Genomic DNA, 15,492 nt, shown 5'->3' on the forward strand with positions numbered 1-15,492 from the left:
CGAGTGTATTTCGCTCGTTCGGTCGTTTTTCGCTCGAGCGGAAGAACAATCACTTCTGTGTGCCATCTAGTGTTGCCCGTGCGAACTATTTGCCGCTCGAGGAAAAAATGCTCACTCTATCACAGAGTAATGTAAGATCATAACAAAAAAAGATATAGTGGTATGTAAGGTGAACCTTTGTGAAGACCTCCAAATGTCAGCCTTCTTTCCTCCGGATTGCTTTATGCAGACTAGCAAGTCTCTGGCGTCTGCACTCACGGCCAGTATAATCCTCCATGGGGCTCGTGTTGTTTGATGTTTTTGTGTGTTTTCATTATCCTTTCATCCATTTCATCTAATCACCAATCACCCTTCGCAATTAGTCAAAAGTGGCAGAAAAACAAAGTGAAATATAATAAATCAAAGGGTGAACAAAGTAATAGCAAACAGTGTGCATAAACTTTGAACGTCAATGTATGCAGTTTGGTCGTAAAAATTAAGGAAATTTACATCCGGGAATCGAACTGAAAGCTTTTAGTTAAAACATCTACGTGAACAAGGAAGTTGAATACAGAATGCATACGTATGAATAATTTCCACCACGAAACTCAACGAAAGGAATATGTTATCTTCAAAGTCCAGGAAATGCTACTTGTCCAGTCCCCTTGTTCTTGACATTGATTCCGGCCACTCTTTCCTTTCCAATTTCCATCTTTTCTTTGAAAGTCTGCTTCCTGTTTACAAAGTAAAGGTTCAACCGACAACCACTACATCCGGACATGTAGTCTGGACACTCCCTTCTCACATCCGACACTTCAGGTTATCTGTCCGAGTTCGGACGAAGAATCACCACACCACGTTCGACAACCTGCTTGCGGATAAGGTAGGTAAAATTGCAATTATACGAGGGTTGTTCGAAACATTTTGCACACTGTAAATGTTATTTTATTTAATGTATATTTTCAGGGTTTTATAGCAGCAGCCAACACTTGGGAGCGAGTTAGATATTTATTTATTGAGAAAATGTCAGATACAGCACGTAGCCATTTTACACTGAAATCAGTAACAATGAAAAGAACAAAAAAGAACAAAAATAAAAATAACAAAATAAGACAAAATATTAATATAAATAAGTCAAGATAGCACAATTAAATATTATTTAGCAACATAAGTTCTGATGGTTGACCGAAAGGCGTACTCTGTGGAAAATACATCAGCACTTGATGGGAGGTCGTTATATTGAGTGGGAAGTCTGTGGAAGAGCGATCTTTTTTCAATTTCCAGTCTAGGCTTTTTTGTGTAAAATAGATTTGTTTTGCGTGTTTTGCACATAGGCACTCGAAAGTGGATTTCCTGGAGGAGCGTGTTGCAACGGATTTGCCATTGACAATTTTGTAAAGATACCTAAAAGCATTCAGTAAACGGCGCTGATAGGGAGTCTGTAGGTCTAGAAAGGCCAGGAGATGTGGTGTTGGAAAGTTGCGTAATGAGGGAACCCTGTAACGAACTATAGCCAGGAAAAAGTTAAGAACAGAATCGATTCTGGAGAGCTGAGTGGGACATGCCATGGACCAGACGGGAGAGCAGTATTCTATTATTGGGGAGATGAATGATTTGAAGTACAAGGTGAGGGCTGAGATGTCACTAATTTCGGTGAAACGATACAGTAAACCTAAGAGACGCATAGCCCTTTTGTCGTGCCTGTAATATGTTCTTCAAATGTGAGTTTTTTGGTCGAAAACAATGCCTAGGTCTTTGTGAGAGGATACTGCTTTGATGTTATTGCCAAAGATGGAGTAAGATGACTTTAACAGGTTCTTTTTGAGAGAGATGGTGAGAGTAGTACATTTTTCAGGATTTAAAGTAAGTTTCCATATCAGGCACCATGGAAAAAACGTTGTTATGGCATTCTGGAGAAGATGAGCATCGTTGGAAGTGGATATTTCTCTGAAAATGTTACGGTCATTGTGAGAGAAAAACAGACAGGTTCGTAAGACAGGAACTACCAGAAAGAAAACCATGTTGATTTGAGCTTAGGTATGGAGAAACAAATTTATATAGCCTGTCTTTCATGATTTTTTCACAAATGATGGACAGAGGAGAGAGTAACGAGATTAGCCTATAAGAAGAAGCAAGGTTTTTGTTGCCATTTTTGTGAATGGGAGTGATGTCAGCTTGCTTCCAAGCGTGAGGAAAGACGCCCTCCTAGAAACATCTATTCAGAAGAATGCGGAGGGGATAAGAAAGGGATTCCCCAGTTTTCTTCAGGAACATAGTGTTGATATTGTCTGGCGCTAGGGCACGGTGAGCTGGGAGAGACGACAGTAGACTTTTCACTTCATCGGTTGTAGTGGCAAGCTTTGTTAGAGAGGAAGAACAGACTGATCTTACGTTTGGCAACGTTGGAATGGGGGCAGGCGGACAGAAGTTACCGTGGAAATAAACATTTAAGAGTTCAGCCCTTATATCGGCTGGGCAGTTCTTCAAGTATATCTGAAAACGTGATTTTATGCCTCTTCTCGGGCCTCGCTCCAACCTAACTTACTCGCATGTTTGTTTTCCGTGTACAGTTTGATTTCATTTTTGTGTGCACAGATAGGCTGATCTGTACTGGACCTGCAGTTTGAAGTGGGATATGAACCACCATATGCCTCCACCGAGCATCGAAACCGGGGTCTCTTGATTAAAAGGCGACGACATTTTCGCTACGCCATCGGGGAGGTCCTATTTCCCCGCGAGAACACTACCGTTCCGATATTATATGCATAGTTTGAAGTGGAAATTTGGCATGTTTGGTCGAACCTTGGGGATTGCTGGGGGGGATTTTAAGAAATACGAAAGTTATGGATCTGCAATTTTGCATATTTTGTTACCTAAGATGGCATATGAATCAAAATATGTGAGGTTGAAAAGTGCCTCTTTCATTGGTTGATTTCTCGTGGAATGACTCAAATAATGGACTCAACTTTATGTCTTGTACAGTTAGCAGAAAATGCCCAGCAATTCGGTAATACGGTGTGTTTCAATAAAATTTGCATTTTTAAGTACAAAAGAGATGCCTGCTTTAGTAACACATAGGCTGTATTAAAAACATTATAATTGTGTTTGTGAAACAAACCTCAGTCACGTTCATGTTTGGAATATTATACGTTTCCAAGGGGTAACCAACCACACTGACTGTTCATATCGCAACTGTCTGTGACGAAGATCAAAATTGTTCGTTCCAAGATCTCAAAACGAATGAAAATTTTAATACTGTTGTTGTTTTTAAGTAACAGTGCCTGTGCAATCACTATTTATTATACATGAAATGTACAGGGAGGGGCAACTAGGGTACATTTCGAGCCAGATATAAATAATTGTGTACAATTTATTACGAGTTTGTATAAACGGGTGCTTCCAATTAAGCAATTAGCGAGATTTTTCCTAACTTTACAGATTGTTTTGACAAACGTAAAAATATCCAAAATTACTGAAGTTACATTCTTACTACTAAATAAAAATAGTGTTCAAATATTTGAATCAAAGATAGTTAATATGCACTATACAATGAGATCATGAAGTAAAAATATTATATGGAGCAACGTAGCGTCAAAATTCAATGAAAAGTAAGAAAACGATTGATTCATTTCGTTCATCTTACTTCGCTTTTCTGCACCTTTTGGCCAATCGCGAAGATGAGAATGAGTGATAATATGATTAAATTGACGAAGATACACTCGCAAAGATGACCCATCCCCAGGCCGGGAATCGAACGTAGGACCCCTGGCGTCGTAGCACGATATTCTAACCCCCTTCTCCACGGAGATCGGCGTAGAGAAAAGAGAATTGTGACAGAGAATGTTATTGGATATGATTAAAAGTTGCTACTTTGACATGTAAAATTGTAGTTTCATACTGAACACACCCAGTTTTGTAATTAAATATAATGAACGTATCGTTGTACCAGTGTCGCGTCAAAAATGAAAATAAACAATAATTTAGAAAGTTTTGTTATCTTCCCATGATTCTTCGTTCTACGTTTTCTACTTGCTGCTCAAGTAATACGAAATATATAAATTGATTTTTTATTTAATTGTAATAATGTTAGTATTGTGTATCCTATAGGATACATGTACTTCACACTAGGATTTGTTCACACCTCTGAAACTTTTTGGTTACAGGCCCAATGTACAGTGTCTCTCAAAAGTTTTAGGACAACGACATTTTAAACTAGGCAACCCAATTTACACAAGCCGTTGGTGGGTTGCGTGCAGAGTTAGGCTCAATTTCAGGGTTGCCACATGCACAATACATATTTATAAAATACGCGAAAGAAATATAAACAATTATTATTGTATAAAATTATTAAAAATATCACTATTATATCGCAAATGACAAAATTCTTTCTGAAAGAAAAAAATAGGTTTTCTAGTATTTCATCGCTGATGAGTCTACAGTAAGGAAAAGAGGTGAGAGGAAACGAAGGAGAGGAGAAAGAGAAAGTGAAAGGAGAAGAGGAAAAGTAGAGGAGAGAAGAAAGAGAGGATAGACGAGGAGAGGAGATGTAGTGAGGAGAATGGAAAAAGATTCGAGGAGAGATGAGGAAAAAAGAACAAAGAAGAGAAAAGAGGAGGAAAACGAGAGGAGAGGAGAGGTGGAGACGAGAAGAGGGAAGTGGAGAGTAGAGTAAAGGAGAGAAAAAGAGAAGAACGAAAAAAGAGAGTGCAGTGGAGTCGGAAATCTAAGACAGGAAAGGAGATAAGAGGAGTGGAGAAGAGTGGGATGGAGATAAGATGCGAGAAAAGTAGGGAAGGCGATGTGAGATAAAAACAGAACAGAAAGAGGGGAGAGAAGAAGGAGAAGGAACTGGAGAGAAGAGGTAGTTGCAGAAAATATCGTCTGAGCGTCAAGAATGGATGCATTGGTCAAATTATCGACATGAAACATTCAATAACATTTTGAAATGTATTGGAGAATATATTAGATCGGTGCGAAATGCCTTTTGGCTGAGTTCAGAGTAAATTAAAATCTTCCATCTAAGATCTTTGATTTTACCTGCGATTACACCACTAAAAAAATGAACGTAATTTTTAATATTTATAAGAATTATTCAATTTTTCTCTACTTCTCGGTTCGTTGAAATTGAGATTTTGTAATTTATTATTTCCCCTCCCCCCATCGTTAATTCCAAACTGATTCATTCCGTTTCAAACGGCGTGGACAATGAACACAATGGGATATGTCTAAAACTTACGAAAATTTTCTGCCACCGGAAGGGTTTGAACCTACGACCATCAGATTGACAATCCTGAACGGTAGCCACTACCCTACAAGCTTTCGTTCCTTAAACCAGGTAGAAGAACCGCTACACCACGCCTTTACCTTCGAATGAAACAACAATTTTTTTTTAAGTATTCTGTCCCTTTAATATTGTAAATGTCGTTTGGTATACGTGTAGTTGAACTTTGACTTTAATTTTGATTTCCTTTCTTGTAGCATAACCGATGTCTTCGAGAAATAATTTTCGAAGTGATTAAAGCGAGAATACTGGTAGTTGTGAAAATGCGAGTTATTTCTTCTAACTTATTATTGTGATTAGACATTACTAATGGAAAATATCTAGAGGCTTGAACATTACAGGACGATGTTCTTTTCGTGTGATACTGTAACAGACAAGATGCTTGTTTACTGATGCAAGTCTTGTGTCCAGAACAGTCTTATGAAATGTATTTGCTGTTGCGTAAGGTAACACGAAATAATTACACCGTGTGCGAACTACCAAATCTGTGCAACGTTATACGTAAACAGGCGGAAAATTTTATTCATAAAATCATGTCACATTTGACAGTATTAGTAAAAAGAGATTCGTGGGACACTGTGTTAAGGTGCTGGACTAAATCCTTCTAATTTTTTTCCCTCGAAGAACAACAATTTCTAAGGAAGAGCAACAGTGATGATCTTTCTTATTTCTTTTAAATGCTTACACTTTCCTTTAATTGGGTTAAAAATAAATAAGAATATTGCTTGTATTTCTGTCATTGACGTAGACCAGAGAGAGAGACAGACAGACAGATATTACAAAATAGTTCAAATAGTGCGAGCACCATTAAAAAGTCATGATAATTCTATGTTGCGTACTTAGAATTATTCATACAATAAAGAACATGTCTAATTATGAGTTAACAAAAAAACAATAATAAAGAGACATTTTCGCATCACGATTGCAGTTCGAAAAAGTCGGGACAGGGATTGAAAGTAACGCACTGTCCTGACTAAATCGGTGAATCGGACGTCTGCTAGCCTTGCATCAATGATTATAAAACTAAAACCACCCAATATTGCAGCTTGAAGACTTTTGCGCAAGAAACAGATTCATTTATGCAAGAGCAAAATTGAAATTTTTACACATTTCAAAAATCGACGATGTTATTTTCGTACTTATTTATTTATAGGTTCATATTTAAATATTTTAGGGTTCGAGGGGGGAGCATGGCCCACATGGCCCCTCCCCTGGGTACTGACCTTACGTAGACAGTAGAAGAGAAATTTTGGAGAATCTTTCTATTAAATTTAGTATTTACATTCACCTTATGCTCAGATAGATTAAACTGTTTATTGACAATCGTGAACTTTTCGTTTAATAGATACTATTTGGTTTTAGACGACGGGAGAACATTGGTCGAATTTCCTTTCTTGCTCTTTTGAGAGAATATATACTTCTACAATAGCAATCGCGTTCGGAAACCGTGAAAAAAAATGACTTGGTTTTCAAAGGCAGACAAGCTTGGTAGTCTAGCTTGCTCGCGATCAAAGTGACTCACTCACGCTATTCAAGGCCGCTTCTTATCGCAAGACACTGTGGTTCGATGCACAGTGTCTGCACCCAGCACGTTACAAGTGACCAGAGTCGAATTTGAAAGAGAATCTGAAGAATGGTAGATTTCATCAGAGGCGGCTAGGTAGGCACCAGCTCAACATGCAATAGTTTAAGTGATAATTCCTGACAAACAAAAAACCGTATTGAATAATTATTGGGATAGTAATACGTGTATCCGCTCCTTTTTAACAATGTAAGCTCGAAGACAATCTGTATTCCGTTTATTTATATTGGCAACTTGGTCAACCGGAGGTTATTTTATCGCCTTCGATGATCGAATTGTCTGATCGATTATTTTTTGTTTACCCAGGAACATGCCCCATACGAGATTTCCGAGACCGGGTTACGCTACTCACTCGTAGCTCCCCAATTTCTTCACGATGGTGGGTTTCTACCGGTCCCATACACAGGCCGAGAACCTAGAGAGTGAGCATAGGCGGACTCGAATCCATGCCGTCCTGCAGTCGGAGTCCAAAGCACAGCTCCTTTGACCGCACGGTCACGGAGGAGGACTTTTCTTATCTTACCTTTGGCTAATCGCGACGATGAGGATGAATTATGAATAGAAAAATAAAGAAGGTCACGCACAAAGTAGAGGACGATCTTCAACCTCTTGGGATGACGAGTTCAAGCCCTAAATATGAGGATTTCAACCTTAGACGACCTCAATTTCAAAATTATAAACAAAATTCCTACTTACACTAAACTTCTCATCAAGGCCAAAATAGTTTGTAACTGTGAAACTACCCCTGAACACAAATTGACATTTTTTTCCATGTGAGTAAGAATTCAATGTGTGGCATACAGACATAGATGATACCTTTTGAGAAACAATTAACTGTACCCTGTCCCAGCATCTCTGGAGCACAGCCACGCATAGCGGAAGAGAAGTGGGGAGAGGGGATCGAGTGGACAGAGCGAATCAGTGCACGCTGCTGGGAAGGCTGGTAACTGCAGTGGTTTTCCTCCCTCCACGCAATCCCGTTCCTCTCACGTGTTCATTGCTGCTCAGATACTTTTTTTCGTTCACCTGCTCCAGAGATAAGTGGGACAGAGTGTAGTTCGCATACATGTAGCAAGTAAATAAACTTATCCCAGAATTAAAATTCCACGTAGGTTTAAAACGTTTGTTTAAGCAATGAATGACTGGAAACGGATCACACATAAAATTGCCCAAATCTAGTGGTCGAAAATTAATTTCAAGACATTTCATATCTATTCATCATATTCCAAGTTATAAGGAACTATTTCGTAGATGTTCATGAAACCGTTATAAAATTATAAATAAAATATATTCACAAGCTTAGATATACTAATACCAAGAAAGAAATTCAGAGTTAAATTGCAAATGCATGTGTATAAAGTAATTCTAGAAGTACAGAGCTATATCTGAGTATTTAACTTCTTTTTTGCAGATAACGTTACAATATTGAGGCGACAGAATAATTAGGAACTGTAGCTCCAAGAAAACAAAGGGCGTAGTGTATTGGTTAGAGTTCTTGAAAGCATTACGGTCCCACGTTCGATCCTCCATACTACATGTTCCTTAAAAAAGAATCCCTTCCATTAAACAAGAGCATGGTAACATTATTTGTAATAGAAGTATATAGTCGCTACATTGTTCTGCATATGGAATTTATAAAAAATAAACAAATAAATGAATTGACACACGTTCAACGGGATATTTTTATATATAAGATCGTGAATTATGAAACTCTAACGATAATTGTGTACTGCTTCAAAGACATTGACAAATATTAATGAAATAACTATTTATATGTGTGGCAAATCAGGACATGCTAATTTTACCCCTTTTCCCAGTTGAGTTTAATGCAAGGATACCTCCGCAAATATCGAATGAAAAGTTCTCACCATGTGCAATTCTCCATTAAATGTTTTCGCCGAGTCTTACTACTTTCGTTTTCTTTGTTACAAACAATACTTGTTTGCACGTTACATGCAGGAGAGTTACATCTACATTTCACATTGGTCAGCTCCTTTTACCTTGTTTAAGGAGCGAAAGCTTGTAGGGTAGTGGCTACCGTTCAGGATTGTCAATCTGATGGTCGTAGGTTCAAACCCTTCCGGTGGCAGAAAATTTTCGTAAGTTTTAGATATATCACATTGTGTTCATTGTCCACGCCGTGTGAAACGGAATTAATCAGTTTGGAATTAACGATGGGGGAGGGGAAATATTGAATTACAAAATCTCAATTTCAACGAACCGAGAATTAGATAAAAACTGAATAATTCTTATAAATATTAAAAATTACGTTCATTTTTTTAGTGGTGTAATCGCAGGTAAAATCAAAGATCTTAGATGGAAGGTTTTAATTTACTCTGAACTCAGCCAAAAGGCATTTCGCACCGATCTAATATATTCTCCAATACATTTCAAAATGTTATTGAATGTTTCATGTCGATAATTTGACCAATGCATCCATTCTTGACGCTCAGACGATATTTTCTGCAACTACCTCTTCTCTCCAGTTCCTTCTCCTTCTTCTCTCCCCTCTTTCTGTTCTGTTTTTATCTCACATCGCCTTCCCTACTTTTCTCGCATCTTATCTCCATCTCACTCTTCTCCACTCCTCTTATCTCCTTTCCTGTCTTAGATTTCCGACTCCACTGCACTCTCTTTTTTCGTTCTTCTCTTTTTCTCTCCTTTACTCTACTCTCCACTTCCCTCTTCTCGTCTCCACCTCTCCTCTCCTCTCGTTTTCCTCCTCTTTTCTCTTCTTTGTTCTTTTTTCCTCATCTCTCCTCGAATCTTTTTCCATTCTCCTCACTACATCTCCTCTCCTCGTCTATCCTCTCTTTCTTCTCTCCTCTACTTTTCCTCTTCTCCTTTCACTTTCTCTTTCTCCTCTCCTTCGTTTCCTCTCGCCTCTTTTCCTTACTGTAGACTCATCAGCGATGAAATACTAGAAAACCTATTTTTTTCTTTCAGAAAGAATTTTGTCATTTGCGATATAATAGTGATATTTTTAATAATTTTATACAATAATAATTGTTTATATTTCTTTCGCGTATTTTATAAATATCTATTGTGCATGTGGCAACCCTGAAATTGAGCCTAACTCTGCACGCAACCCACCAACGGCTTGTGTAAATTGGGTTGCCTAGTTTAAAATGTCGTTGTCCTAAAACTTTTGAGAGACACTGTACATGCCCGAGGCCCGCATCCACAACTGCAGCTCATTGTTACGTTCTTTCCTGTCACTATCTTGTGCAGTTTGAATTTGTCCGAATCTAGACGCTGCCTTACAGTACAGTTGCCACATTTCCCGCTAGGTGTCAGTTCGAATATCATCCACTGTGCTTTGGGGCGCAGGGAAACAGAAGGCAGAGTCCAACCAAACATCATATCTAGGTAGCGGAAGTTAATGACCTAAAAAATATAGGTATATGACATATAGAATGTCCTAAAAATGGGGGAAATGACGTAAAATATGCAAAAAAAATGACCATTAAATTTATTCGTTTCAGGCTAAAAATTGAAATAAAAAGGAAATTAAACAAAATGCAATCTTGCTTTTTTGTTTTTAAAAAAAAGCCACCAAATGATACTACATACACATTCAATTAAAATATGCAACGAGGATTTCCAATGTAAACAACCGAATAATTTTAAAATAATTTAATGAAAAAGTCGTTTCCCCCGAGACAACAAAGACTGTCACCAGTTCAGCATTTCATTTGCTCGTAAATTGCAATCCTGCGAGATATACAGGGTGTCATTTTAATGGCGCCCACGGACCACAGATTCGTATAGAGGACATCAAAGCAAACAACTTTTCTCAGTAACATTTTTCTCTTTGGTGCATCATTTCGGCGCTACAGCCGTTCAAAAAAGACCGTTTTGCCGCCTGGATGCTGGCAACCAAACACAACATTTGATCGTATCTGTGATGTCATTTCCTGCGGCGATACAGCGCACGGCAGGGTTGCAAGGAACACACAAATTTTGTGAAAATTGACAAACTACCAACCGCATGATTAGGTGTAAAACGAAGCGAGAAAAGCATCCAGTAGACCGAACATCATAGCCTACAAATCAGAAGATCAGAAGTCATCTCAGGGGAAGGGGGAGTGAACCAACGATATGAGAAATGGTAAAAACGCATTCAATATGAAGTGTCAATATCGGATTTTGTCTCAGCCTACATTTCAAATATCAAGAACAATACATTTTATTGGACTTACAGCTGGCACGTGGCTGTTTACGCCCAGCTACATGTCAAAAATTTGCAAATCTCGTTGCAAGGTTGATATCTACAGGTTTGTGTCCAGATGCCTTGTGGTACTTTTGTGCTAATAACGGAAGTATCCGAGGCTCACGTTGTTACATTACGGCTAAAACACGTACAACTACAGTAACAATTTAATGATGAATCAGTAGTGAATATACTGACCTGTTCACAGTTGCAAACTATTACATCTGTATCCGGGCATAGATAAACACAGTCGTCGGATAGCTTGTATTACTACTACTTATATCCCTGTTTTTTCAACAATTTTTGTCTCATGCCTCATAATACCCTGAATATACATTATATTATGTGTTGCTTACCTTTGGTATTTTGAGTTCTTTCATTTCTATTTTGCCATCTGTTCAGTGTGTCACAGACAACTAGTATCAGAAGGATGAAGTGGATAGACGAAATTGTAGATGCCAACTTGGTAACTAGATTTGCAAATATTTGACATGTAAGCTGGGACAATATTCGATATGACCACTTCCACTTGAATTATATTTTCTTTCTACCATTTTGCGTATCGTTTGTTTACTTCCTGTTAGGTTAAAGAACGTGTTTTCTCGTTTTCTTTTACGGTACATAATGTGGCTGATTGTAGCTGTGTCATTTTTCACAGAATATGAGTGTTCCTGGCAACGCTTGAACGCATCGCTTCACAACGGGATATGACGTCACAAATGCAATCAAATGTTGTGTTGGGTTGCCAGCATCCAGGCGGCAAAACGGTCCGTCCAACAAGAAAAAAGTTACTGAGAAAAGTTGTTTGTTTTGATGTCCTCTATACGTTTCCGTAGTCCGTGGGCGGCATTAAAATGACACCCTGTATATAGGCCTATGATCACCCTGGTGAAAGGACTCAAGAATATTACCAAAATGAAAGAAGTGATGAAATATGACGAAACAATACACCGAATATTGCGAAAGATGATGGAAAAATACCGAAAATCTGGGAAAATAACATAAAACCTGAAAATTGGCAAAAAATGCAAAAAAATGTACTTTAAAATTGTCTTTTTGGCTTCTAGAGGAAGTGTAATATTGTGTATATGTAATGGGCATCGTATCCGAGATGTCAGAAAGAAGATGACATTTCATCAACTTCCGCTCCTTAATGATAACGTTTTCAACCTGTTTACTACTTGAATTGTGAATTGAAACTATTGCACGTAATTTTGTCTCTTAGAATATAATGTCGTAGTATTGAGTTTTAGATCGCCTATTCAGTAAAGGTTGCCCCTACAAAAGTAAATGTTGCAATATGGCTGCCGAGCGTAGGGCTACAGCGAGGTGAAGCGTTTAATTTTCGCGCCTTCCACCTCTCCCCTGCAACTCCATCTATGACGAGGATTCCGACTGCAAATGTACGGGGTTTCCACGGGTACAACTGTGCTTTAGGCGACAGCAGCTATCGATTCGGACAAGGCAAAAGGCGTAGTTTCGTCAAAAAAATGACCAGGCCCGTAGCGTGGGGTAGGCTAGGTGGCCAGTACACTGTGACACCATTCAGAGGGCGACACTGAAAGCTATTTTTTTATAAAAACAAAACAAAAAAATAAGGTTGGAATTAGTACCAGAGCACTTTTTCTTCTTCTGTCTAACCCAACCTAACCCAACCTCACTCACACTAATGACGTCACGTCACCCAATCGGATGGCTTATGACTTGTGGCAGCAATCACTACCAACAAATTTTGTTCAACGGAGAATTTACACTTTGAATTATCTGTTTCCCAAATTACGTAGTACGTCTTTCAAGATATTCTTCAGATACTAAGACATAACTGAAATATTATTCCATATTCTAAACTTTTTAAATCAGCAATCTTTAAATATAACCTACATTATTTTGTAATGAGCTTTTCTATGTTTCCTCATTTCAGAATTTGTAGGATGTAAATATCACACACCATGACATAAGAGGAAAACACTCATAAAATATCGGTGCTTGGTATTGTAGGAGGGCTGGAGGTGGGCGGAAGGCGCATAAATATCTAGCTAGGGGGGGCTGCAAATGACAGACAATAAGTGATTGCCAACACCATCAGGGGAATTTTCACGCAGCAAATAACAACGACCCTTTCATTGCAAACCTGTATTACCCTCTAGTGATAAAATGTTTAATATTTACATTTTTATACAGTATAAAGATACTCTTTAAAATACGAACGAGTTCTAGACTAATCATTCTATCTGCAGTGAAATCCAAGATGGCGACGCTTCAGGAACGAATGCTGTACCTGTTCGAGAGACCAGGGGAGCCTGTTTTCTTACCTAAAGGAAATGGAACAGTCATTTATGAGGTCCCAGCTAGCATGAGGGTAAACATCTTTTACTTTTTACATCTGGCATTGCAATTATGTTTACATGCACGTTATCTTATTTATTTACTATGAACCTCAAAACTTATTGAACGAATTTTTGGTGGCAAATTGGGGAAGGTTTTGCGAAAACAGTGGACAGAAGTTAACGAATAATAAACCATGGTTCCTGAGCGCTAATGATCTCTGTGTTTACACACTGAGTGGATCCAATCCTAAAGGAGGCAACAGGAGCATCGGTGACGAGGCTAAGTTGGGGTCAGGGATACGCCCCTCCGGAAAACAAGCTGGCTCCACTGCCAGTATCAGAGATTGAAAAAAGAAATTCTGTTAATTTGTAATAACATAAATTTAACAAATGTACTCGTGTTCGCATGTTCTGCATTAACTTTCCAACTGCTAAAATTCTACAAATCACACAAAAATACACAGACACGCACACCCACACACACACACACACGAGTAAATAAGTAAAAAGGGCCAAAAAAATGCTGTTTTTCTCCCCCTACGCCCCCATTGAAAATATCCTGGTGCCGCTACAGAGGTAAATGTTTTACGTCACAAGTTGATGATCATCAAAATTGACAGGAATGTTCTACTTTTATCGCCAAAATTACAACCACGTACGTGCCAAGTATTTATTTCAGAACACACAGAATATAGAAGTATATGATATGATATAATCTCCGAAAATCGCCATGAACATTGCACTACTTCTAGGTTCAATAGTAATTAATAAATTTTACTTTTATAAAGAGAAAGCGAAATAAATTTTCAAACTATTAACTTCATTTTAACTTCAAGAATACCGCTTTACTTTTAATAGATAAACATGAACATAAAATAACCGACGCACAGCGTAACATGTTAATGTTTCTGGTTTTCCAAATGATTCTTTCCAGGCGGACCGATTCCAGAACCTGGAGAACGACCTGGTGACGCGCTTCGGCGAGGGCGAGGAGCAGGTGATCAAGGTGAAGGAGGTGACGGTGCCAGATCTCTCCATCCCTGCTCAGGTGGGGAGGGACGAGATCTTCACCCTCTTCAACCCTCGGCACAGGAGGAGTGCCGACAGGCTCATCAGGATTCTCATGGGTGAGTACTCACGTCGTCCTAGCTATCGGATTTACGATTACTGATAGAGAAGTCTATAAAACAGACAGCAATATTACCATAAGTAAAGTAGCACTTCCATTTTCCAAGTTGCAAGCCAAGCTTTACTGATTTTTCCTGGGGTAATTCCTTGAATAGTGAAACCAAAATGTCAAATTCTCAAATGTATTTAAATCAATATATTCAACTCAATGACTTGTGATGGACAGTGTAATACTTGTATCAAAATATCTAATATGTATTTTAATGAATTTTTATTATTGATGTGATTTTGTCAAAACTTCAAGTCCAAAACATTTTTTCTGTACTGTAATTAGAATATAAGAACAACTGATAATCTCTACTGTCCAATTTATATAATGTTGATCATTTGTCATTGCATATCAGATGTTTTTTTTGTTTGCCTGTTTAACTCCTCACACAAAAATGAAGTTAAGTATATTTTTTGTGAATGAATAAAGAATAATTAAACCTAAGTCTCCAGAATATAACTGTGTAAAATACATGTTAATACTAAGTAAAGTGAAATAAAAATAAATCATTCATTAGTTTAAAGAATACAGATCAAAGTTAGGAGACTATAGAATTGCTCCCTTGTATTTACTCAATGTCGTGTAGTGGTTGAAAATATTTCACAAGAGTACATTATTATTATTATAATTACCAGAGCTAGGAATTTTAGGTGCAAAAATTTGCCAATAAAGGTGCAAACAAGGTGCCAATTTTTGTACAAGAAAGGTGCTAAAATAGTTGCTAATTTTCAGATGTAAAATTTATTGTGACCAGTGCATACATATATGATTCAACTTGTCTGGATAAACACAGAGTATTATCTGGTTCTAAATCGTTTAATATAACTAAGCAAAGAAAATTCTCTGATACATTAGAAAGCGACATAAAGGAAAACATGCTTCTTCTTACTTGCTTAGAATTAGTCATCTAGAAAACTGTTAAAATAGATTACA

The 15,492-nt window shown here is 37.9% G+C and overlaps 1 protein-coding gene across 1 annotated transcript in view; it reads left to right on the forward strand.

Annotated features, from left to right (window-relative positions):
* Nucleotides 1-765: 765 nt before the first annotated feature.
* LOC146001885 (phenoloxidase 2-like) overlaps nt 766-15,492 on the forward strand; it is a 73,642-nt gene continuing 58,915 nt past the window's right edge. Inside the window, exons 1-3 of the mRNA XM_083139593.1 lie at nt 766-862; nt 13,293-13,414; nt 14,317-14,509. Coding sequence (XP_082995719.1) covers nt 13,304-13,414; nt 14,317-14,509 — 304 coding nt within the window. The 5' untranslated portion in view covers nt 766-862; nt 13,293-13,303. The remainder of the gene's footprint in view (nt 863-13,292; nt 13,415-14,316; nt 14,510-15,492) is intronic.

This window comes from Lepisma saccharinum, chromosome 18 (assembly GCF_977018435.1).
Source record: "Lepisma saccharinum chromosome 18, izLepSacc3.1, whole genome shotgun sequence".
In the NCBI taxonomy this organism is placed as follows: Eukaryota; Metazoa; Arthropoda; class Insecta; order Zygentoma; family Lepismatidae; genus Lepisma; species Lepisma saccharinum.